Source organism: Elephantulus edwardii, unplaced genomic scaffold, assembly GCF_000299155.1.
Source record: "Elephantulus edwardii isolate Elephantulus edwardi_28Jun2011 unplaced genomic scaffold, EleEdw1.0 scaffold00010, whole genome shotgun sequence".
Classification (NCBI taxonomy): Eukaryota; Metazoa; Chordata; class Mammalia; order Macroscelidea; family Macroscelididae; genus Elephantulus; species Elephantulus edwardii.
The window spans coordinates 335,318-362,643 of NW_006399760.1; the positions used below are offsets into that span (position 1 = coordinate 335,318).

Below are 27,326 nucleotides of genomic sequence, written 5' to 3' on the forward strand. Positions count from 1 at the left end.
GTGCAACAATGAATGAGTGGAAGCCCAAAATCTCTGTAAATGTTTATGAAAATTAGTAAAATATAATTATAGAAAAAAAAAAAGAAAAAAAAGATATAGGGCTAATGGGATATTTTTGAACAAGATCTTCAAATAGTTGCTTAATGTCCATACATAATACCACCAAATATCTGTTCTTTAAAAGTACATATTTCTGTTATCTTTTTCCACCACCAGAGTAGTAAAAGATCCAACACTTGATGCCTATGACATCGTTTAGTCTTTGTCTCTTCACAATTTAAATCTACTGAACTATTTTCGTAGTCATTTTATAAAGAAATATTTTATCACTTCACAGCCGTGATTCAGCTACCACAATCATTTCTTATTATCAAGAGAATAAAACTCAATTTTCTCAGCTTCACCTTTGAGAATTTTCTCTAGCTGATTTTCTATCTATTCTAAAATGGTAAAATTTAGATATTCTGTGGAGAGATCTCCAAATACAACACTTAAAAAAAATACATAAATTGCAGCAAAAAACATATAGTAAGATTTCAACACATACAAAGACAAATATCCAGTGATGTAAATAAAAACTTGCAATCTACTTTAATGCAAACTCTTCTTCTAAAATCATAAATGTACTTAAAGGTAGTAAAAATGTTATACAAACACCAAGTTCTAACCACTGAATAGGTGAAGCAAGTAATAAACACTTCCCAGAAAGGGCAGTGGGTAAATAAAGCAGAATTTGAATATTATTCAATGTATTTTTATGTTTTCAATTTTATAAATGACAACTTGTGAATTATTTATGTAATTAATAATGTAGAAAACATAATGTTTACTTAAAAGAGCTCATACATATGTAAACATCACACTGAAAAATTACTTGAGTGCCACGTACTTCTGGGTGGTAAGACTGTACCTGACTTACTTTGACATCTTTACTATATAATTTTGACATTTTCTACAATGACTATGTATGATAGATTTATACACACACACACACACACACACACACACGATCTAAACTAAGTAAAGCAAAGCTGTTTAACAGATAAAACACAGATGCAGGAGAGCTATTCTGAGTGTTTTTCAACAATGGAAACCTCAGAGACAGAGAGTCACAAGTAGATTTTGAAGTAAATGTCACCTGTCCCTCTTCTTCAGAGTTATATACTTATACTATCCCTGGAGAGGGAAGGGTCAGCTAAAGGAGTGAAAACCTTCAATGAGGTGGACTGACACAGGGTCTTGACAATGGGCTCAAGCTTAGAGCGTCTGGGAGGAAGGTAAGGAAAGGACAGTGCTGTGTCCTGCTGCCTAGGGGCTGGCTTGGGTCCCAGTTGGACCAAAGGACCTGACAATAACTTACATTAACATGAATAAAGAATTCATTTTTGCTAAGTATATAAAATATATGGCACTCTTCTCCATTCTCATTTAACTTTTTTTTAACAAAAAATTATTTTTACTAATGAATTTTTCTAGTCATACTGAAAAATGAAGTGGGGAAAAAAGTTATACTTCTGCATGAGGAATCCAATGTAGTGAAAACCATGTATGAGTGCTGACTATAACATTCTTTATTAGCACTTATGTAGTCTAGGTGTTAACAAATTCTGTTTTAGAAAGAGAAGTGAAAATTCATTTAAAGTTATGGAACAACTATTTTCAAGTATGGAAGAAGTAAATGGGGGAAAACCCAACAAATCAACAAACTGCAAAAAACCAAACACAAAATACAAACACACCACACAACAACAACAAATGTTGCAAACAATCAAAAAAATTTCAACCCTGAAAATTTAAAATTTGATGCTTAGGAGAAAGAAACAGAATCCAAAAAAAAAGAGTTATCCAACAGAATTGGGCAAGGGCATCACTAAGAAATTTTCAGGTAAAAAAAGGAAAAAAAAAATAAAAGAGGAAAACCAGAGTATGGGTAGGTGAAAATGGGGGGGGGAAAAGGGAGTAGGTGCTCTTTTTCATGATTTCATTATTTTTGACGCTTAAAAAAAAACACCAAAAAACCGAGTGCTAGTTTTGCTGTGCTTATAGATTGTTTTTGTTGTTATGTGCCCTTCAGTTGCCTTACCTAAACCCTGCTCTATCTCTTGCCAATCTTACTGTCTCTGACAAGCCTATTCCCATTACCACAGTGACTGAATTAATCCATCTCATCGACAGTCTTCCTCTTCCGCGGTCTTCCTCTCCTGCACTGTCTCTCCACCCTCCCAGGCATTTCGTCCCTCTTCAAGGACTGATCCCACTTTGCAACGTGCCCAAAGTAGTTCAGACAAAGCTTCAGGGTTAGCAGTCCAACTCCTTAACCACCAAGCTGTACACTGTTGTACGTTGTTGTTGTTAGGTGCCATTGAGTTAACTATGACTTATAATGACTTTAAGCCAAAGAGAACTGAACTCTGTGCCATTCTGATGATATCTGATAAGTTCAAGACCATGGCTACAGCCACTGTGTCAATATCTTTTTGAAGGTCTTCCACAAAAATTGACAGGACAAGGAATTTTTTTCAGTTGTTATATCTCCACAATTAAACAAAACACACAATATAATTCTAATACAAACAGCTTGTATGACAAATTAAAATAATTGAAAGTGCATTTTTGTACCAGGAGCCCCTGCAAAAATGAGGCTGCTAAGGCAACCCAAAGGAAGTAAAACATTTTCTAAATAATGTTCATTAAATGTTCTTACTAACAGAAATCTCATTTCTTCTTATAATTTAGTAATGGAATTAAAGACCATCATACCCATCTATTAAAAATCTAACACTTTGAGGCAGGATCCTGTTCTTAAGAGCTGGTGATATACTTTAACAAATAGATTTATCATTATGTGGAATAAGTTACAGTTTTATCCTGAGACTTTGCATCTTGGATGAAGAGCTACTAGTAGCATATAGACATTACAAGTTTACTGCAAATGTGTATACTTCTACATCATTATGGCTAACAGAGAACAGTGTTCATGAAGGAAAGTTTTCATGAAGAAAAGTAAGACTAGAAGGCTGGTGAGTCTAGTTCAGTGGTCATTAAAATCACCTGGAGAGGTCTGAGCTATAATGACATTGAGGCTTCAGACAATGTCCAGACCAATTAGATGAGAACAGACAGGGTTAGGGTCCATGAGTGATAATGTGTTAAGAATTTCAGAGGTGAGGCTAACCACAGGTGACTAACATGCTTCCAAGATGGACAGCATTCATAAGATCTGTATTAAAATAGGATGCCAAACAACAGGAAACAGGAGCTTAGACTTCACACTCAATTCTGTGTTTCATAGTTTCCACACTCTTTTCAGAAGAATATGAAGACAAATGTTAACAGAAATGCAAGCATTTTGAGAAAACTGGAAATTTTTTTACTGTCAATGCAATGTGTGAGCCAGGAAAGTTTTCCATTTTCTTATATCGAATGCTCTAACAGCTTACACAGGTGATTAAACAATGGTTTAACTGTTACACAGTTGGTACTTAACAATATCCTTTCTGTAACGAAGAAATAATTTTGGTAGTATTAAAAGAGAAGGTAGGGGCTCAAATCACTTGGTCAGCAAGATTTTGTGTCCAGATATGTATTTTGTTTCTTTACTAATCTGAAATGGCCCTTTCTTATATTTGTCTTTTATTACCTTCTAATGATTTAAAATTCATAAACTTAGCATTTCATTTAAAAAAAAATCTCTGAAGACAAGGTCTACCGTTCTTCTATATTTAATATACAAATGTAGCTCCTTTATGTGAATATAGTGCTATGTAAATTATATTATCAGTGGAAATTACTACTTTTATTATTAACACATTCTATGTACTTTTCTAATGCATAACAGTGTTAGACACAGAATGCATATTTTTCTCTGTTTTTGTAAAATGTAGATTTAAAATTCAGTGAAGTAAATAATAATAATAATAATAATAATAATAATAATAAATTAAAGGTAAAGTTTTGAAGAAGTATTGATAGAAGTATCAGAAAGTATCAGATAGATAGTATCAGAAAAAACCAGATATTCTCATTTCAAAGAACACAGAATGAATCAACAACAAAACACCCAATACACTAGTGATAATCTAGGATTCCTTCAAGTTTTCTGCTACTTTTCTAGGAAGTCTCCAACTACCTGAATGCTCTGGTTAAGAGTTCAGGGCTAGATAAACACTGAAAGCCAGTGAAGTGCTAAAAAGAGATACCACAAACAAGATACTACAGAGATTTTCAAAGTAGAGTCCTTGCCACTGTGACTCACAGACATCTCCCCCCCATTTTTTCACACAGTTGTAGCAAATCAAGTGCAAAATTAATAAGAGTTACACCTAAAAAGCAAATTATAAATTTATACAACAAATCAGAGATCCCCAACATGCTTCAATGTACTGTGCTTACAGAATCATCAGTAAAACCCTGTCTGGGAAGTGGTGGCACATGTCTGATGCAGTACCTAAAGATAAGCCTCTCAGATTGGGCGGCATTCAAAATACCACTACGGATGAGATGCTGTTCTCAAAGCAGTCAGATTTAAGGATTCAAATGGTGTTTGGAGCCTTCTGTGTGAAGCAGTTGGATTTTGGAAAGTAGTCTGTTTTGATTTAATTGAAAGTGAGATGTAGGCTCTTTGGTCATTTTGATTTAGTTAACAATCAGCCTTGGGCTGGAAGACTCTTATTTAAATCTAGGACCTGGTGAGCAGGGCCTTTGTATTTAAAAGTTGGTTGGGCCCTTGGACATGGGGCCCTTGGGACTGTTGTTAATTGTGTTTGGGGAGAACATTGTTCTAAGTTCTATTCTGTACTGAGATAACCTGGGGTTGCTGTGATACTGAAAGCTGTGTCACTGGTATGTCAAGTGCCATAAAGGTTACCCATGTGGACAGGTTTTGGTGGAGCTCCCTGATTAAGAGTAGGAAGCAGGATGGGCCATCGATTTCTTAAATAATGGGCCTTTGGAATCTCTATGAATGCTAGAAGAATGAGGATAGCTATTACAATTGTGTCGTAGTACAGTCCAGATTATAAGCTGAGATGAAGAAAAACAGTAACAAACTTTGTTTAATACCTGGAACATGTAATGTATGTAACTGGAAAGTGATAAAAATGAAATGGAATGCATGGACACTGACATCTCTCAGTAATACTCACCTTAAATTATTTTGCTGACCAGGTGGGATGACACTATAATAAACTGGCATTCCTGTTGTGGATATAGATCCTTGATTAGAATGATTAGGAAACATAACAGGCTGTTGATAAGTTTGATGGGCAATTCCTTGAGAACCTTGAGGCAGTGATACCTAAAATTTGAAAAACAATTTAAAGGGAAATGCATCTTTAAAACCTTAGAAATGTTAATGTCTCTAGCTCCATAAACTTTTAAGTATATATAGTTAGGGAAAAGCAAAAACTGCCAATAAGTTTCCCTAATATGCCAGTCATAGCCCTACTACTTCATTTCCATTTTCTTGAACAAGACTTTGCTTTTGGTTCTTGTTGTTAAGTACCACTGAGTTGGAACTCACAGCTGACGCTCCAGCAGGTTTTTAGAGGAAGCTAATTGCAAAGGAAGAGACTGTCTCTTTTTGCCATAGGGCAGCTGAACTGTTTGCCTCTGAGCACAACTCTATGGCTAGGCCACGAGAGCTCCCTAAAAGCTATTTTTTAAAAAGAAACAAGAAATAAGGATAACCACTTAACATGAGAAGAGTAATGCAGCTAACACAGGCAGAGTAAGTAAATCTCAGGCAGAGAGGTTGTGCAATGGATCTTTTTGGGTGAAAGATAGGTAGTTTTGTCCCATGCAATTTAAACCCTCAGAAAACCCATATGGAAGTCAGCTAAGAGACAGTTCCAACTCGATGGTATACAACAACAAAGTGCTTTATAATAGGGTGCTCTGGTGGCCTTGTCTGTATGAAGTAGCACTGCTAACAGAAACAAAGCACCTCTCTAGTGGTTTAAATGAATCAACAGTAGCTCCTTGGGAGAAAGATTGGCAATCCTCACCCTCTGAAAATCCACTGTAGGGTCGGTAATGAGTTGGTTCCAACTATATAGCAAAGAGTTTGTTTCTTGAGAAGTGCTTTATGTGTATTATTTCATATCGACCCTAAGAAACTTGACTCATTCCTATTAAAGAAATGGTAAATAATTTGTCAAAGGATGTGTATTTTAGTAAACAGAAAAGGCAGAATTCGAATTTATGTCCTCTGGCTGTGGAGCTTCATTTTTTGACCATTTCACCATTACAAATAATAGTTCTGTGAGTATATGCTAATGATTACTTGAAAGTCTTGTTTATATGACATGCTTCTGAAATACTACTATCACCATCCACTGCTTCTAGTCCATTCCCACTCATGGTGGATTTCTGTGGCTGTAAATCTTTATGGGATGAGACAGCTCAGCTTTCTCTCATGCAGCAGCTGGTAGATTTAAACCAGACCCCTTTGAAACACAACTAATGTTGTGCACCATGGAGACAGAATCAATCCACTCAATCCACAGCTGACCCTTCAAATTTCAAAGGCAGTAAACTGCATGGGAGGAGACTGTCTATCTTTCCCCCATGGAAAAGCAGTGCAATTCCTTACCAATGAACTACCAGAGCTTCCTTTAATTATTTTACTTTTAGCTGAATTATCTCAAATAGAAAATTGCTGCTCTATTATAATACACACATTTTGGTCTTCTTTGTCTACTGAAGCTGTGTAACACTCTGAGTTTATTTTTGAATGTATGCAAGTTTTACGATGTATGCCATGCAGATCCAGAAGAAATGATACACCTCAGTCTGGATTAGAGTCATCAAAATAAATTTGTAACTAGTGGTAAAGACAAAATTCCAAGTACAAGACAAGAGAGAAGGATCACAGCTTGAGAATGAATAACCCATTCTAGTAGAGATGACTTACTGATTTACTTTTTAGCTTACAGCTTATCAATCGCTGGCTCCTCTGTCAAATGTAGCCATGAAGGCAGGCTGTCATTCATTACTGGTCAATGTGACATTCTCACCATTATCTAGCCAATGTGAAGATTATACAAAATGGGGAAATAACTTATAATTAGTAAATTTTAAAAAAAGATAGAGAGATGATAATAGCTATCTTAGCCCAGAGATTATTTTCAGACATATTTTGAGCCATTTAAATGGAAATTAATAATGTTCTAAGGAGTGCCGGTGGCTTAGTGGGAAAGAGTTGCACTGCCAACCCAAATGGATGTGGTTTGAATCCACCAAACTCTCCTTAGGAGAAAGATGGGCAATCTCCTTCTGTGAGATTTATAGTCTCTGAAAGTTGGAGGGTCAGGTATGGGTTGATTCTGATGATACGGTAACAACAACAACAACAACAACAACAACAACAACAACAACATCATAATGTTCTGATCTATCTAAAAATTACTGGATTAGGAGTCTCTGAGAAGAGTAGATCTTATGCATCTGAGTCTTCAGCACTCCTAGCAGTGCCTGATGCACTGGACAAGGTGGAATGACCCAGGTCTGTCAGAAGATTGCTTCATTACTGAACCTGTGTAATGAGGGAAATGGACAAAAGGGCAAAGTCTCAAGCGAAGTGAGTAAGAAGTGAAAAGCACGGAAGTGTGACAGAAAAGATGTATAACCTACTCTCATAATGTATTTTTTATCCGCAGCTGTTTTCTGTTACTAAAGGGCACAAAAGATAGGCATATACTTAGTGCTGAATAAAGCTTGACCATCTTATAATTAAAATTTAAAATTTTGAAATTATATGGAATATAATTGTTTCTTTGCCTGACCCTTAAAAATGTCAATCAATATACATCCATCATTTGCTTTCGGTAATTTAATAATTTATTAATCAAATTTTGCTGAGTTACCATAATTCAGACATTAATTCTTCAATCTTCCTTATTCTTTGGTCAATTTTCTTTTCTTAATGTTTCATTTACATATATTGTATTTTATATAATCTTTCATTTACATCTTGTTTCATACAATCATTCATATATATTCTATTTTACATTTTTTTATACTTTTTTTTTTTTTTTTTACAAAATTTGAATACCTTGTTTTCCCCATCATTTTCTTTTAAGGTCAAAAGTTTCCACCTTCAGAAAAAACTCCTGTCTTACTTCCTTAACCTGTTCAATGTTTTCTTTAACAATCTCCTCAGTTAATGGTCTGTATATCAGCATCAATATATATAAACATGTTTAGATAAAATATGTGTATCTTTTATCTTCCTAATTAGACTTTTTCCTTTCTGAGGGCAAAAGGGTGTTCTTTAGAGTCAATACTAGGCTCATCTATGGAAAACCACGAGACCAATGAAACAAACACGTTTTGCAAGGAAGTGAAAACAGATTTTTCAAAATGTGGCTGGTTCACTGTAGCATTACAATGAAGGCATGTGATTTACATATGAGGCAATGGGTATTTCTGCTTTTGAACTATAGTTGAAAATTCATGGTATTTTAAATATATAACATATCATCCATCCTTTTCCAGGACTGAAGAAGGGAGGGAAAACAAACTCAAGCCATGCTTCCAGCTAGAAAATTCTTTCCTATTCTATACATAATAATTTATGATCTGCTTTGTATCCCATTATTTGCGATACCCATCTGATACATCTAGCTTTCATTTCATCCCATTTTCCTTCCAAAGGGGGCTTATGGAAAAGACAATATTAAACAGAATTTACTTTCCAATATCTATGTGATCCTGGCATATTTTCTACATTTAAAAAATATAAAAAACAATGAAATAATAAAACAATAATACAAAGCTGCTATGACTAATAAAACACTTGAAGATTATAAGGTTGTTCATTCTACAAGCAGTTTTCCTTGCAGGAAAAGGAGAGAGGAGAAGATGCACTAGAGCTATGTATTAATTTCTTTAAAATTCCCTCTACCAAAAGCAACAAAGCAGCACCTACCTGATATGATGGCACCGAGGGATAGGGAATGACCACTCCTTGAATCTGATTGCCAATGTTGTTGGGTTGGCTACTGACTAGGCTCTGACTCTGGGGTTGCTGAACTCCAACTAGTCCTTGGAAGTTTTGCTGCTGGTTGGACATAACTTGATAACCTGCAATGGCACAATGAATTAAGTCCTGCTTTCCAGTTATCTCAGCTACATTTTTTCTTAAGTAAATTTTCAAATACAGTGTGTACAAACAGAAATATTTACTATTTCTACAGTTGATGACATTTACAGGGCCACAGGTTTGGTTTACACTGCGGTTCAGAAAACTGGCTTAGCCACGGCCATTACAATGGGAAAAGACTGAACTTGTAAAATGCGAGTGCACTGGTTGATAACTGAAAGCAAATGACAGGTCAAAGTTTTGAAATAGGAGATTCAGAAGGGGTTTCATTAGCTTTTTCAGGAACTTGATCCTGGAGGCAGGATTAGAGCCAGAATTAAGAGTGATACATAAAATAGTGCAGTCAGCTGCCCTTCCTTGAGCTGGGCACCACTGTTTCCAACTATGCGGGTCAATAAATTTGTCTGCTATGCCAAATACATACTACCCTTGTTTTCTAAGATTAACTTTCTAGAATGAATCCACAATATTCCCTATTCTAATCATTCAAATATGCAAACACTTTACAAGTTCAGGTCCTGAATCCCAGTGACATTTCATCAACCATAACTGGACAGTGAAAAAGCACTTTGAAGTCTTGGTTGACACAGGAAAATTGTGGCTGAATGTGTAGTGTAGTCTATTATGACATGCAGTTCCTAAGGATCAAGGTTGTCTATACAGTTGCAGGGTCCAATACAAAGAGAGATGGAGAGTGCCTTGTTCAAAATATAAGGGTTTCAAGACAATAACAGCAAGGCTAGCCTAAGTATGGACCCTCAAAGACTGTAGTGGTCATAATTCTGAAGGCAACCTTGGGGACCACAAATAAAAGCAGGGGTTACTAGATGTTTGAAAAGTAACACTAAGCAGTGAATGGTTATATTACAATTGTGTGAAGAACACACAGCAAAGGAAGTTATGTAATAAAATTTGATACTATTTTCTCATAGTATTAGTTGGTTCACTTCACAGAGATTAAAGACATAAAACAAACAGTTAAGAAGCAACCATCTCTAAGTTGAAAACGTTACTAGTAATTCAAGTAGTAAGCTAAGAGTATCATTTTACTTTTATCAAGTAAATTTATCACATATTTAAGTAAAAGTAAAAGCTTTGAGTTCCAATTTCCATTGTTACTGAGTTAATTCTGATTCATAGCAACCTTACAGGAAACACGGTTTCTTTTTTTTTTTTTCTTATCGTTCCAATTTTAGTATATGTGCTGCCGAAGCAAGCACGGAAACATGGTTTCTAAAAGCAGGAAATCTTTATGGATGCAGACTGCCATATCTTTTAGCCACCGAGTAGCAAATGGGTTTGAACTGCTAGCCTCTTGGTTAACAGTAGAGAGGTTAACCACCACACCCACAAGGCTCCTTTGAATTGTTATATACAACTGAGTCAGAACTAACTCACAGTTGGGCCTCAGTGGGTTTTCAGAGACAGTCAATCACACAGGAGTATATGGCCCATCTTTTCCCCTCAGAGCAGCTAATGGGTTCAAATGCTCTGCCTCTGGGTTGGGAGGGTGACTCCTTACCACCAAGCCACCAGAGTTCCCTTTAGCTTTGAATACAGGATAGAAAGAGTATGTTGCATCTTGATTCCAAGGGGATTCACTTAGGTTAATCAGTTAGTGCAAAACTCAGGACATTATTAAAACGTATGACAAATTCTTAAAAAAATAAAGATCACACATGCAAAAAATTAATTTAGCTTGGGATGGAAATGTAAAAGTTTTTGCAAAGATGAACTGAGTTGTCATATTCTTCACGTGCATTTCAACAACTAAAGGTCAATAAAACGATTTTCTCAGATAGTACTATGTAAATACGTGGGAGAGAGATGGGCAATCTCCTTCCCTGCAATTTATAGCCTCTGAAACATCAGCTATGAGTCAGTTCTAATTTGATAGCACACAAAAATAATAACAACAGTAAATGAAGGAATTCTGGCGGCATAGCTTGCATGGAGTTCTGCTGTTAACCTAAAAGTTAACCAGCAGCTTTGTGTGAGAAGATGAAGAATTTCTTCCCATGCAATTAAGAGTCTCCAAAAACCTGCTGGAGGTCACTTATGAGTCAATGGCACTGATCTAATAAATGTAGCTCTTGGGTGGCACAAATGGTCAAGTGCTCTACTAGGTGAAAGACTGTGATACTACTCAAAGGTACCACAGAAGACAGGTCTGGCAGTCCAGTTCCAAATAACCTCATGGAGTTCAACTCTTGGGTGGTCATGAGTTGGAATTAACTCTACAGTAACCAGGAACAACAATCATCTTTATAAAGATCAGTTTTCATTTCTATTCTAATTCCTAATGCAACAGAAATGGCCAAAGTCTTTTTATTCCATGTTTTGAGTGTGGATATCAGTATCACTCTAATTGCCTGGACTCCTTAATAATGACTAATAAAATCTAGCATTAACATTCTCTAAAGAATGAAGTATGACTATAGAACCAATTTAGTGCTGATAAATTAACAATACAAAAAAATTCCATTATAATGAAATCTTGAGCAATGAAGGATTATTTAAAATGATATTATTTGTACGGGAACCGTGCTGTATGAGCTTGTTTCAGATGCTTTCAAACTGATCTAACTTCGAACAACAACAAAAAATGCATTATCAAGTCCTCAGCAGTAATAAAGTGATAATATGTGATTTGTTAAATCTTTCATGTTTTTCTGACAATATCTGAAGTTGTAGGCAGGTAAAGAAGAGCGCAGCAGCTTTCTTTTAACCAATCAAATGACAATTATTTCCACTTCATATATCCAAATACCATCAAAACATATTCATGCTTTTTACAAAAGATGGAAAAGACCTTTTGTGAAAAAGAATGTAGTCAAACTCTGTAAATAAATCAGAATAAAAACAAAGCAAAACAGAACACCATACCACATTCATGCCCTTCCACCCCCAGGATAATAAAGGACAGGCATGAAAATGGGACATGCAAGAGACTCTTCTTTCCCCTCAGCTGTAAAACATCTCCACCTGCCAGTGCCCTGGGACCCACAGGCAGATGCTGTCCACAGCAGAGTTAGAAACTGGCTCAGCTCTCTGGACACAGAAAGAACATCATACATCAGACTCAGCAGCACTGTATTCCACCTAGATAAAAAACCTCCCAGAGTGGGTAACTGAAAGACTCACTAGAAAATGACTTACAAGACTTAATGTCACATTTTTCTTAGAAACTTAATCATTTACATAGCAATGCTGTTGTTTATTCAAAGAATACCCAATATTACAAATGATCTTGAAAAAATACTGAAAATTTTGCCAATGTCTGAGTAAAGAGGGTATTATTTTCTATATCCAAATTTATCAGTTTTTGGAGTTCCTCTAAGTCCTCTCTCTAAGATGAGTTTATAAACAGGTGTAACACAAAGTTTAAATGAATAGGGAGAGATTCCATTCTACTCTGATCTCACATAAGGGTCACCAGGATATTATGTCATGGAATTTCTATCAGTAAGCTTCCAAGAGTTTTTAGATTTTTAAATGCAAAGTAATTTCTAATAATATCCATGTCTAAAAAATATATATATATATAGATATATATATATAGTTAATTGTCATTACTCATGGGTTCTGTGTTTGCAAACTGAGTCATTTGCTAATATTTATTTGTAAACCCACAGTAAGCATGTGTATAATTTTTTTTTCCTGTGTATCATTTCTGATGTGCACTCATGGACAGATATAGAGCAGAGAAATAATTGAACTGCACGGTGCACACATTCCAGCAGAAGTAGAGTATTTCAGTGACTGGAAACAGGCATTCTTTCTGCAGTACATTTAGTGCCATTTTATTTGTGTGCGTGTGTTTTAGGTTTTCTTTTTTCTGTTTAAAGTGACTCTCATCATAGTTCAGAAATGCAGTCTACTTAAGTTCAGGAAGATCTTAATGTGCTCTATGGAGAAAATAAGTGTGTTACCTAATATGTGGTTTTTCCAGGAGATAAGTATTCACTCTGGCTTTATAGAACATTATTAATGTGAATAATGCAAACTGACTATGAATGCTCATGAGCACACCATGCAAATTGTGGCAATGTGACAGCATAACATGAAATGGAAAGCATCTGACCCCAGTATCCGGTCATGTGTCCCAAAGGGGAGGATTATAAAAAGTGTGTGGAGTTCAGGGTGTGTCCACTAAGTGACCAAATGTTAAGTATAAAAAATCCCTATGGCTGAAGTTTACCATTCTTAAAACTACATTCTATGACAACAGCAATATAAACAGAGCCTATGAAAATAAGGGAGAGAAACTAATTCTGAATGATATTCACAGATATAGTGATATCTGAATTGGGTCTTAAAGGAAAAACAAAGGACATTCCAGCAAAAGGTAACAATCTGAAAAAATGAAAAACTAAATTAGTATGTTATAGTAACAGGATGACCAAGAGTAGATGGATATGGTTGCAAAATTAAGTGGGAATGCAGTGTGAAAGAGGAAGGTGGAAGAGATTAATAGTGAAGAACCACTGGATTTATAAGAGTAGTGAAGACTACCAGAAGCTTTTAAGTTAAAGTAGAAAAATGAATAAGTAGTTATTTTATTCAGAAGTAGCATAAAAAACATGGGAGCATGCTTTTAAATAAGGAAATACTCAAAGCAGAACTAATGAAAATGAAAATGTCAAGTACTTAGAAAAGAATATTTGTTCCCTAGTATATTCTTTTATTAATCTAAATCTCTAGAGATAGCTTAAACTTTTTTTTGTTAATTATTCTTTCAAACAATCAAACAAACTGAAAACATGTACTTTGAAGAATCTTTTAAATCCTCAGTTAAAAATAATCACATAATCTGCAACAGCTATATTACACATGCTGAAAAAACAACCAAGAAAAACATTTGCTAACAAAAGGAAACCAAGATAATAAGTGGTTGCTGTCTGTTGCCACTGAGTCTGAGTTAGACTACTATCAGAAACCTTCTATGTAGAGATTAGTGGCAGTGTAACAAATGGCCCTGTTGCAAGGTGCATGAAACACATGGCTGCTTACAGAAAGGTCAGTGGTTCAAACCCAGTTTGAACTCTTTCGGAGAATGCTAGTATGGTCGGCTTCCATAAAGATTTCAGATCATAAAAACTATGGAGCAGTTCTACTGTCTCACAGGGTCACTAGGCTGGCTGAAAGCAATTAATTACTGCAATGGGTAGATCTGGTGAATACACGCATTATCTTAAGTAGGAGACATGCATGGTGAAAGGCTATAGAGCAGTTAGGCCAAACAGTATAAACTGGGGCTAAAACAAAGAGTAGGTGTAAAAAAGGTTAATACACTATCCAGTGGGAAAAAGTCAGTAACTCACTGCTTAAGTTTAATGAATGGCTCTGATAGCAAAAGGTGGATTTAAGTTTGAGGAAAAATGCATATAGGCTCAGTACCTTTTAATCCCATGAATATAAACAACAAAAAATTCATGAATCACTCATTAAGTCTAATAAAAAAACTGTACACTGATTTTGTTAAATTCAGCTAGAAATATTTCATTTATAGCTACCACGTAACCCTTAAATGAAAATATTATTTAAAAAAGGAGACATTAAAAACATCTTAAAAGATCTTATTTAATTTAATTATAAAATAGAAATTCATGTTAGAATATTTGGAAAAGACAAATAAGAATAAAGTCATTATGGAGAAATTAACTTATAAAACAACCACTTATAAAACTGCCACTATTTACATGTTTTATACATGGATGGACTTATTTACTGTATACAGAGATAACAGTTTACACTATAACAATAGGATCATATAACACACAGTGTTTCAAAACCTTTTTGAAGTAATTAATTGTCATTAATGATCAAAAATGTCAACATGATCAATACATTTCCATAGCTGACGGACAGATTTTATATTGCCACAGGACAAAAGTATTAGATTTTTTCAAAATACATATAGACATTATACTTAATAATCAAAGGATGAGAAAAGAATTTAATGAATCTGAATTCTTTTTTTTTTTAATCTGAATTCTTTACTGCATTTTAAGTTACAAAGCTGGGTCAAGAGTTAAAAAAAAGAAAAGTCTTATGACAAATTATGTAAACTTTCTATATCTGTTCAGAATTCAGCAAAGGCAAATTGGTCCCCAAATTCTGTTATGTGTTCATTTAGAACTGCAGGTAATTTTTTTTGATGGCACAAATAATATTAATAGCTAACACTCATGACATTTATAAGATTTTAGGCCTATACTCTGAGAACTTAATATACGTTAACTCATCGAGTGGTCATAGTTTGATAAAACAGGTAAAACTGGTTTTCTTTTCTTGTAATTGTATATTATTTTTCAGATTAAAAAGGCATAAAAATGTTCTCATCATAGCCAAAGTCACCAGTTCTTAAGTAGTGTAGTTGGGATTCGAATGCAGTATTTAAAGAGTCGAAAGTTTACTTTAGAAAGATTTTTCTCCTCCCAGGGACAAATACCAAAGTAGAAATACAGTGAAACTGGCCAAGGAAGCAGAAAACGAAGTATCTGGTCTCTCTTCTGTTTTTCAAGAATTTTGGTTAGTGAAGAATCTTTTTAGCATATAAAACTTCTAACATAATAATTTCAAGATCAATTACTGGACAACAGAGAATCAATGTTGTTGTTGCAGATATACAATTAATCAACAGAATACATTACTCTCCTTCAGAATAGGTATGGTTAAAGAGCTGTTGAACATTTAGACCAAACGGCAACTATGTGAACTAGGACCAAAGAACAGGTGTAGAGTTTGCTGACTAGTCCACAATGGCCTCTCCATTGTGGCAGAGTCTTCTTTACTGATTCTGCCCACTACTCCCAAAATGCAAAGCTGTGTTATCTAAATTTTAATATTCTATTTTCTTCCTTTGCTATCACCAGATCCTACATGTTTAAAACAACTGGGGGAAAAAAAAAACCAAAACCAAACAAACAAACAACTGGAAAGGGGAAAAATGTGCTCCAGTGGTGATACATTTGGGTCCCATATCCCTCTGCTCCATACTGGTGTACTCCTGGGTGAATCTGTAGTGTTCCTCTCTGGATTTTTAGTTTCGTCTTCAAAGGCTGCTTTTGCCCAAAATGTTCACAACATACTCTTTTGCCATGTTCCACATGAGTCTCGGAAGAGTCTGGTAGCAGGATTGTCATGAACTGATGTCCTACTTTGGAGTTCCCGAGATGTTAGCTCTCTTTTCCACAAAGTCAGGCTACTTTTACCTTCACTGGGCAGGGCAATGCCGTTTAACTGGGAAACTGTGTGTAAAATGGGACTGTTCTTTCTGTCCCATGGCTGAAGTTCCAAAAATCTGTTAAGTAGTGGCTCTTTTTTAAATGCTGTGTAGCCTTCCATACATTTTTTTCTTTTTTTAATTTTTATTTTATTATTTTTATGTGTGTGTACCGTCAACTCAGATCTGACTGGTACAGGAGGAGATTGTCCCTCCCTCCTCAGCAGAGCATCTGGTGGATTTGAACCATGCGCCTCTGGGATTGCAGTGCAGCTTCTTGCCACTAGGCCATCAGAGCTCCGGCCTTCCACACATTTGAGGTAGAAAAATTCACAGGGCTATTAATGACCCATTCTGAGAAGAGAGCTTTAGCTTGCTACAGCAGCTAGATGTAATATTTATTGATAATCTGTATGACTGGTAACCTAGGAGGGACATTATACGGGTATTTTTACAGGTATAATACTTTATCCAGAAGTTGTGATGCTACATTTGATCACTCACCCTCGTGATCACAACAAATATCCAATAACTTGTTTAAAACCATATAATTTTGGCATGTATTCTCTAAAGAGTAGGGTAGTAAGACTGCTTGAAGAATACTGACTGGAGTTTTTCTAATTAATTAAAACAGTGGGATCTATGTTGGCTAAAGTTACCGAAATTACAAGCAAAACTAGAAATATTTAGTTGAAAGTACTAGTCAATAAGTAAACAAATAAAAGGAAAAAAAACCCCACAACATTATTAACCCAGTTAAAGCTAAGATGATAGAATCTACGTAATCATTATTAAAATAATTTACTATCAACGTAAAGGATCATTTAATTAGAGGCATGCTTCACTTTATATTAAAAAATTCACATTTTTTTTTTTTTTAATTCACATCTTAAAGAACTGTTCAAACTGCTCACAAATTCTTCTGAACCTTCGCTTAAAGGTGGCTGGGCCATGAAGGTTAAGGCATAGCATTTGTGAGGAAAGGGACCCTAAGGCTCAGGTACATTATCTAATTACTCATTTGAAAGGAAGAGGAGAACACAGTTTTGTTTCAAAAGTATAGTCTGAAGACTGTCAAGTATGGGGGAAAAATCCAATGATCTGGAAAAGAGGAAGAAGGTTAGGGTTAGGAAGAATGAGGTAGGTTCCCAGAGAATGAAAAGTTAGATTTAAAAAGGCTACAAATGGGTATTTCCAGTATCCTAACACTAAATATGCTACCAAGTTGGCTATCTAAATTTTTCTTCTTCATTAAAAATGTGTTGCAGTGTCTCAGAGGAAAAAAACCCACAAATTTCCTGTGATGTATAAGTTAAGAGAAAAATTAGGTATTATAAAAAAAAATTTATTAATACTCTTGGAAAGTATTTTGGAAAGCACCCAATCTCAATGTAAAAGACACCAAACCATAGAAAGAAACAGAACAGAAATCCCTATCTTCCATATAAGTGTTTTTTTTTTAACATGGAAATTCTGCCCTGTTAAAAAACTGCATTGTTGCAATTCTAACCATTTCTCCCAGCACTTTCAGAAGAAAGCACAATCAATTCTGCAAGCTGAGAGAACTAGGACAATATAAATTGATGGCTCAGGCACTTCCTTGGAGAGCTACAAAGAATATTCTATTTTTAACTCTTTCAATTCAACATAGAATAGAGAGCATGAAGGTACTACAGCATTCAGCAGAAAGTACTGCACAGGTTTCTAACAGGCTAGTTTTATCTGATATAGGTGAGCTGAACTAGCACCTGTGCTAAAGGAAAGCAATCTTAAGAAAATGGAATAGAATTAGATAACAGAAAGAATTAAAGAATTGCTTAGAGCAGTATTATTTTTTCAATCTTTCAAGACTGAACTTGTACAGAAGAAGCACTCTGAGAGTTAGGCTCCCCCACCCCTAAATGTAAACAACAGCCATTTTGTAAACTCTAACTTTGGTGGTTAACAAGGCACCTATGAGACAGTTAAGGGAACTCTGGTGGCTTAGTGGTAAGGAGCTGTGTTGTCAATACAAAGGCAAGCCGTTAGAATCCACCAGCTGTTCTAAGGGAGAAAGATGGACAATCTCCTCCCAAGTGCTTAATTGCCTCTGAAAACTTAATGTAGAGTTGGCTATTAGTTGGTTCACACTTAATGGTACACAACAACAGCAACAACAACAACAACATAAGACGATCATAGCAGAGTTTCCCCCAAATCACCAACATCTCAAGCTTACAATCCTGACTCATGTTAAGTGTACTGAACTATGTCAGTGGGCACCAAGGTGAAGGCTAGCTCTTTTTTGAGGGGAAGGAAGACAGAGCAGCCCTCACACCTTTACAATCCTGTCTTCTTTACTACCTCCTACTTTCCAGCCCAGTGTCCAAAATAAATTATATCTACACACAAAGATTTTAACAGAAAACAGTCACATAGAAGCCACAGCTCAAAGCTATTAGCAAACGCTCAAGGAAAGAGTCTTCTTAAGGAAATGTCTGAGTACTTACCAGATGTATTTGGCTCCAGATTTCAGTGACAGCAGATTAGAGGAGGAGGGAAAAGGAAGACAGGTGCATGTGAAGGTATTACTGAGTCTGCACTGGTCACACAATATATGAAGAAATAGCCACTAACCAATGAAAAAAACCTGTAGAGCCAGATCAAGTAGTAAATGTGCAAAAATTCCTATTTGGGTCAAAAAATTGCCTATAAAAAAACTGCTGACGTGAGGCCCAGACTCTCTAATTCATAAGACTAAACTGATGACCCTTAATATTTCTCTCATTTAACCAGAGCCATTTCTTCTGTCTTTGGCTTTTACACCCAGTTACTTTTAAACTGAACTCAATATTCTGAGCACTTTACAAACTGCTTATCCTAAAATGCGTCTCCTGTGGTATGGCTTGTCAGGACCACAAGGCTACAATGATCTGTAAAGCTATAACTGAAGATGTGTGTAAAGTATTAGTGTTCTTTGAATTTATTAACTGGTTGTAAAATGGAAATTATTCTAGTTTCACAGAATTATTTTGATCTCAACAGGGATACAGTACAGTATTGCAGCTGGGAAAATGTTTTAAATATAGCGGAGGTAGGAGCCCCAGTAGGTTTCTGGGTGGTTGCAAGCAGGGTTTGGCTACTAACCGAAAGATTAACAATATGAAGCCATATAGCAGTGCTGCAGAAGAAAGGCCAGGCAATCTGCTGACATAAAGATTAAATTAAAGAAAACCCTAGAGAGCTCAGTTCTATTCTGTAGTATACAGGGTCTCCATGAACTGAAACTGGTTCAATGGCACTGGGTTTGATTTTCTTTTTTTTTTAACAGAGAAGCCCAATTAACTTAACTGTATCTAGGTATATTTGGCTAATTTGATGGCATGTTTCAATGTATAACATGCCTAAAAAGTTAAGAGGGAAAGAGATTAAACTTTTGAATTTCACATGCTCAGGATATCAAACACTTAGCTAAGATTCAAACCAAATTGAAAATGCTTTGGTAAAAAAAAAGAAAATTAAAGCAATAGCTTTCATAATCTTTTAAAAGGCAAATTCGATTAAGCCAAGTTTATAATTTAAATTAAAATCCCTACTTCTCTGTCATGATGTATAATTAAAAGGCATTACAATTAATAGAAAATATAAGCAAATATTAATATCTTAACACAGCATTTTTTTTTTTTTTTAAAAAAAGGCAGTGGAAGCCTGAGTAAAAAGAAGCCAGGAAGCAGCTGAAAAAGAGACCGGTTCACTGTGAGAAATGTAAACCTCTCAGACAGTGCTACGGCCCCGAATCCAACAGCTCAGGAACAAGGCCAATTAGTGCAAAATAGTAAACATAAATGGTGAAGCTGCAAAGTTTTCAAAAGAGTTGTAAGAATAAAAGCAGCTACATAGAAACAGGCAGGGACTCACAAACCCAAATTATCTGCTATACTTACTAGCCCTGGGAAGAATTTCTTTAGAATCTGAGCTCCTTAAATGATATGTAATGTACAATATTCAAGCTGTAAATTTTATGATAAAGGGTTAAGATAATAACATTACTGCACAAATAACTAGATCTTTAAAATACTGCCTGCATTACTGCAGTTAACAAAAATAAATTACTAAGATACTGCAAACCAATTCTCTTAATAGTCTACCCTTTTCAAATGAAAAGAAAGTATTTAAATATGAGACACACAAAATCACAGGATTTTGAAGTACAGAGAGGATTAGTAAGACAACGCAGCAACATTTTTCATTTGAAAATGAACAAAGCAAAAAACCTGGCTAGTGAAAACCAAGAAAGGCTGCCAGGACTCAGACTCTAATTTTTTGTTTCCTATGATATAAAGCATTGTGTGAAAAGCCTTTCACAGAATTCTCTGCTCCTATTGGTAGACCGTCACTCAACTCTGCTTTAAATGACCATGACCAATAGTTTCACATTTTTAATGAAATTCTTAAGCAGTTATGTTGAGTACTGATTTCATTTTAGTTTCCAAAAAAGAAAAAAGTTTATTGTCAAGGAAATCGATGATAGTGGTATGCTGGCAAATGTAGATGGAAGAAAGTTTTTTATCCTTCAGATATTTCCTAGACCTCCTTGCAGGCCAAAAAGGAAAACTGCAGGTGATCTTGATGTCTACTAAGCCATAAATCTTTGTAGTTTGAGAAGGATATGTGATTCAGTTGAGGTTGTTAATTTAGGTAAAATTTTACTACATTTATACTTAAACATTTAAAGATTATTACTGGTGCCAGCAAAGAAAAACTGTTCTAATTCTACCAATGCTGTCGTTATTTTGTAGCTCATTAAGTAGTTCCACCGTTCTATGTAATAAAAGAAAATAATGAGCTTCTTGGTAACTTGCAGGGTGGCCAAGTGCTGCTTTTCTCAAGAAATAAAAATATAAAAGATGTGAAAAGTTCTCTCTCATTCTAATCAAATTGGAATGAAGGAATGTAGGAAAATGCAAGAGAAGAAAAAGATCCAAAGGGAACTATGAAAGCATTAATTTGTGAGGAAGACACTGTCGTAAATCTGTATAAAACAACCAAAACCCCAGGGGGGGAAAATTCCTTGCTCATTTTCACCTAAGAAAACACAAAACCAGAAATACACACTATTCTATAGGTGTTGACAGGGAAAAAGAACAACATTTAACTATGAAAGTGTTTAGATAATATATTTTACAATTAAGAATTATATTCCTTAATAGTACTCTGGTGGCTTAGTGGTAAGGAGCAGTTCTATCATCCTCAAGGCAAGTGGTTCAAATCCACCAGCTGCTCTGTAGGAGAAAGATGAGTAATCTCCTTGGGTGTGATTTATAGCTCCTAAAAACCCACTGGAGAGTCAGTTATGAGTTGGTTCCGACTCGACAGCCCCTAATACCATCACCACCACCACCACCACTGTCATCACCACATCTCTCTTACAATGCTCCTTGGAAGCGAAGATTGTGAGACTTTGTCTCCCATATTTTGGATATGTTATCTGGTGGGGCCAGTCCCTGGAGGACACCCTGATAGGCAAAGAGAAAAAGAAAAAGACCTTGAACAAGATGGACTGACACAGTGGCTCCAACAAGAAGCTCAAATGTAACAATGACGGTGAGACGGTGTATGATTCAGGCAGAATCTCGTTCTGTTGTACACAGGGTTGGTACAAGGCGGAACTGAATGGACAGATTCTAAACGGAACATCTCTACTAATTCCATAAAAAGGTTTAAATATGATTATCAGCACAAGAGTCGGTATTGAAAGTTTTTTTTTATGCTTATTTTTGTGAAAATAATTTATTACCTCTGAAAGGATGCTTTGTGAATTGATTTTGATTTTATATTTCAAATTGAATGAGTTTCAACTAGTATAAGCTGCAAAATAAGAAGGTGACTATGTAACTTTTGATTATACAGTGTTATAATTGACTTGTAAAAGTCAAACACAATGTAAAAAACTATCAAAGACATGATTATGTTTTCTGAACCTGTACTCTCCAGATTTCATCTTACTTACTGTTTCTTCCCTTCCAATCAGAACTAACATGAATGAAAATCTCATAATTAAAAATATCTGCTGACTGCTGACAGACCAAAGCCAGTGGTCACACAGACATTTTATCCTTAATTAGGATAGTATTTTCTGTTGTTTTCCACTAACTGGGATTATATTTCACAGAGAAGAATTTGCACTGGCACACTAGTTCTACCTATGATGAAGGGTACATAGTTTGACTACAGCAAGGCATAAAAATTTAGTTCTGGGAAAGAACAAGCTAATAAAAGTACTGGGTATACTAACAGACTAAATTATTCACCTGCAAGAGATATGAATGAGCAGAAAAATTCAATCCAACACAAACCAAAATCATGGAATTGGTTTATCCTCACAGTGACCTTCCACCAGGATGCCGAGGCTATAAATCTTTATCGGAGGAGACTTCCCATCTTACTCTCATAGACTGGTTGGTGGTAGATTTGAACTGCTGACCTTATGGTTAGCAACTCAATATATTACATGCTATGTCACCAGTGCTTCTTTAACAGAGTAAAGTGGAAGTAAATCTTTTATTATCATAGATAGCAGCTAAAATTTGCATCATAATTTTGGGAAAAAAGAATCAAGACAAAACACAACATGAAAATTAGTCACGTAAAGCCCAGGAAAACTCTGAAATGAATTAATTTTGGTAGAATAAAGAAACAATGTGCTCAGAATTAATGAGCAGTCTCATAATAAAATTTTTAACTTGTGTGTAATGAACAACTTTTGTTACCTTTCTGAATTAAAGCACGTCCTAGTTTACATTGTTTGAATCAGAATATTAAACTCCAGATAAACCTAAATGAATGAATGCTTATTTGAGACAGAGGACAAATCTAATTTGGCTACCATAACTAATGATTGTATACAACATTCTTTGGAAGAACAGTTACCATATGGATAAAACAGGACAAGTAACATGTAAGAGAAATAACCTACACATTAAATATAAAACAACTCCCAAGACTAACAGATGAGGGCCTTGGAAGCTACTCTACAAATGTGTAAGGAAGAACTTCAGATGGTAGCAGGGTCACAATTATCATTGAAAACCGCAGTGAGGAGAAGCAAGAACTCAGACTGTCGAAGGAAAAGGTGTTTCTCCTTCTGAATGTATAGAAATCTTTGGGAATACAATACACCACTGAAAGTAATATAAACAATTTCCATGAACTTGGAGGCTTATGTTGCCACAGGGAATCATATTGACATGGTCTAAGAGCCATCAAATAAGACAGATCTTTAAAAAAATCCACTTCAACATAGGATTATGCAAGACTGTATAAAAAAAACTCATTAAACATGGGGACAGACAGACGCTGAGACTGAAAGCATTATGAGTTCATTAAAATCAGGAAGAGGTTTTTACACTGATCACACTAATTTTCACAGAATGCTTAGGGAAAATTTGAAAAAGGGTAAAAAAAAAGAATGTTGAGTTCCATTATATTTTATATGCCAAATATTAGAAATATTTGGCTTAAAAATCATCTTTCACTATAAAAATCAAGAAACTGAAAACAAAAACACAGAAAAGATGTATAAAAGCATTGTTTCTTTTTTTAAAAAAAATCCCCTATGTTTTTTTGGGGGAGGGTTTTTGTGTGTAACATCGAAATGGATCCAACTGGTATAGGAGGAGATTGTCCCAAAGCATTGCTCATTTCTATAAATCAATAGCACTTTGTGAGAACTCTCAAAGTGAAGTAGTCACTGTGGTAATTGCTCTGGGTAGCCAAAAAGAGAATGGAACTTGTTTGTGGCCCCTCCTTTTTTGCTGTTACCAGAAGCTCCACAATCTAGCGGTAAAGATGGATTCAACTATTATGACTGTGAGGTTGCTCACCACCAAACTGGTAGAATGGCTTCACTTGACTCTTCACCTTTCTAGCATATAAGCCTCAACATGTGGTGTCTTCTGGAGGATGCTAAGATTGGCTCATACCTTAACCTTGGTGATTTGCACACACATATGTAGACACACGTCTGAGATACCTGATAGATTGAACTTCATAGTATTTAAATGGTAAAACAAATAAAACAGAATGAGAAATCAAAGGCAAAGCTGAGAAGTCATCCCATGAACACACCTGACTCACCTGTCTGCTGTGCAGGCTGTGGCAGTGGTTGGTTTAGATGGGAGTTGTAGTTGACAGAAGGGACTGGGCGATACTGAGCTTGACTCGAGTGACAGTGGCCTGGAGCACAGTAACAGGCTGGCATCTAGGATCATAAATATTGAGGGGGGAAAATGATTGCAAGAGACCTTTCTCCTCTTGTGAAGAACATCACAGTAAAATTCCTAATCATTCTTGCCAGTATCTGAAAATAGATTTGCTTAGCTTTAAACATAAAATTTTTAAGCATATAAAACCCCTATCTTAAGATACAATTAGATATAGTAGTTTTGATGTTTACCAATTGTTGCAGACTACTAAGAAAGCTAAAGGCACCTTCCAACATCCCTTTACTCTACTTTCTACAGAAAAACCATTAATTAACGTGTTGGTACACATTTCAACACATTTTTAAAATTTCACTCTTCCCCCCCCCTTCCTTGTTGTGTACTGTCGAAATGGATCCGATGGGCACAGGAGAAGACTGCCCCTCCTTCTTTAGTGGAGCATCTGGTGGATGCGAACTACGCACCTTTGGGATTACAGTGCAGTCACCAGAGCGCCCTACAATTTCACTCTTACTGATAAACATAATACTGTTTAGTATTTTATAAAATTACGTGTGTGTGTGTGTGTGTGTGTGTGTGTGTGTGTGTGTGGTCAAATTAGATCTGACTGGTACAGGAGAAGATTGCCCCTCCTTCTCCAGCAGAGTATCTGGTGGATTTGAACCACGTACTTTTGGGATTGCACTGTAGCTCCTTACCACTAGGCAACCAGAGCTCCCTTATAAAATTACTTTTGCTATTCTACTAGATATAACATTATGCAATGTAAATTTTTTTAAACTGTGATTTTTTAAATTTTTAACATTTTATTCTGATTTACAAAGCATATTAGTTTCTTATTCAATACTTTCTATCCAATTTGTTTTGAGACATTGGCTACATTCCTCTCAATGGATTGTATGCATCTCCTTCCTCTGGGATTCCATTTCCACTTGCCCAACTTTCTTGCTCCTTCTGCATTTGGACTTTGTAGATATAGGCTTACTCCTTTTGTCTCCTATAGTTGACTGTTCTGAGGTGCATCTTTCTCCAGATGTAACTGTTCCCTTTATGTGGCTGGTTTTAGTGGTCACCAAGGCAACTAGGACTCAGAGCGACCCTATAACAAGCACTACATCTGACAGATCCCTATCCTGCACCACCCTCATGTCCACTGCGGCATTCACTGAGTAACTCCATCTCGCGAGGGCCTTCCTCTCTTTCTGATTCTACACCTTTCCCATCATCATGTCTTTTCCAAAGACTAGTCCCTCCTGATAAAATGCTCTAAGTTTCCTTGGGAGCTCTGGTGGCCTAGTAGTCAGAATATGTGCTGCAATCCTGAAGGAACATGGTTTGAATCCACCAGCTGGTCCTCAGGAGGATAGGCAATCTCCTCTCTTGGGATTACTGCCTCTGAAAACCTGCTGGAGAGTCAGGTATGGGTCAGTTCTGACTCAATGGCACACAAGTTTGCTTTATCAGACTACTGTGGACTATGGGACTGGCTTGGTTTCAAGTTTGGAAGATGTCCTGGGAATTCTACGAGCCTCTATCACACCAGTGTATTTAGTAATCTTTGTAAATCTGAAGTTCTACATTTTTCTCACTAGCACTGTTTTTGAGACTTATTTTTGAAATATGTAGTGCTAGCTCATTGAATTCGAATGCTGAACAGTGTTCTGTTGTATAGATAAGTTTAATCTATTCATACATTAATGGATGATGATACCGGTTTAATTTTTAAATTGTTCTCATGTTTCTAATGAAAATGAAAATGCCAATAAAACTAGCTTTATTCAATTGTTGTCCCAGAGTATTTTTATCAGTTGTAAATTTCTCTTTCATCTAATTCAGGGATAAAGAGTTGTGGAGAGAATTCCTTTTAAGAGGTTGATGCCTTTGAATACATCATAGACTTCCAAAAGAAAAGACAAATCTGATTTGGAGGAAGTGCCTTAAAGACAAGGATGGTAAAGCTTAATCTCACAGATTTGGGCATGTTATCAGGAGGAGGTATGTTTTAGGATATTATTATACATAGGTGCAACATAGGGCCCATTCCTGTTATTTGCACTAGGTATGTTTTTAAAATTGCTACAAATACTAAATGAACAAATAGTGAACCTAATCATCATAATAATGCATCAATATAAATTCATAATTCTAACAGATATACCATATTAGTACAGGATATGAATTAAGAGGGAAACTGTGTGCATGGAGGAGAATATATGAGAACTTTGTGTATTTTCGACACAATCTTTGAAACTTTAAAGTGTTCTAAAAAATAGTGTATTTAAAAAAATAAAACGTGTATCCAACTTGGCAAAGAGGAGGTAAAATTATCTCTCTATGCAGATGATATGATAGTACACTTAGAAAACCCAAGATTCAGCAAGAAAACTACTGGACATAGTAGACCAATTCAGAAAAAGGGACAGGATACAAGATCAACATAGAAAAATTAACTGAATTTCTCTACAGTGAAAAAGAGACTATAGAACTGCAGCTAAGAAAAGTAATACCCATCACAATAGCTACTCACAAGATTAAATACTTGGGAGTAAACCTAACAAGAAACACAAAAGACTAATTTAAAGAAAATTACAAAACATTACTATAAGAAAAACAAAATGAGACATGGAGAAATGGAAGAGTATCCCTTGCTCATGGATACGAAGGCTCAATATTATGAAAATGACAATACTACCAAAGGCAATTTATATGTTCAATACAATCCTAATACAAACACCAATCCCATTCTAAAACGAGATGGAAAAGGCAATCTTCATTTTCACTTGGATGGAAAGAG

The 27,326-nt window shown here is 35.6% G+C and overlaps 1 protein-coding gene across 4 annotated transcripts in view; it reads right to left on the reverse strand.

The window, feature by feature from the left end:
- R3HDM1 (R3H domain containing 1) overlaps positions 1 to 27,326 on the reverse strand; it is a 114,349-nt gene that overhangs the window by 38,340 nt on the left and 48,683 nt on the right. For all 4 annotated transcript variants that reach the window (XM_006880736.1, XM_006880737.1, XM_006880734.1 and 1 more), the window contains 3 exons: positions 24,447 to 24,570; positions 8,930 to 9,084; positions 5,145 to 5,296 (listed from right to left, as the gene is read on the reverse strand). In XM_006880736.1, coding sequence (XP_006880798.1) covers positions 5,145 to 5,296; positions 8,930 to 9,084; positions 24,447 to 24,570 — 431 coding nt within the window. The remainder of the gene's footprint in view (positions 1 to 5,144; positions 5,297 to 8,929; positions 9,085 to 24,446; positions 24,571 to 27,326) is intronic.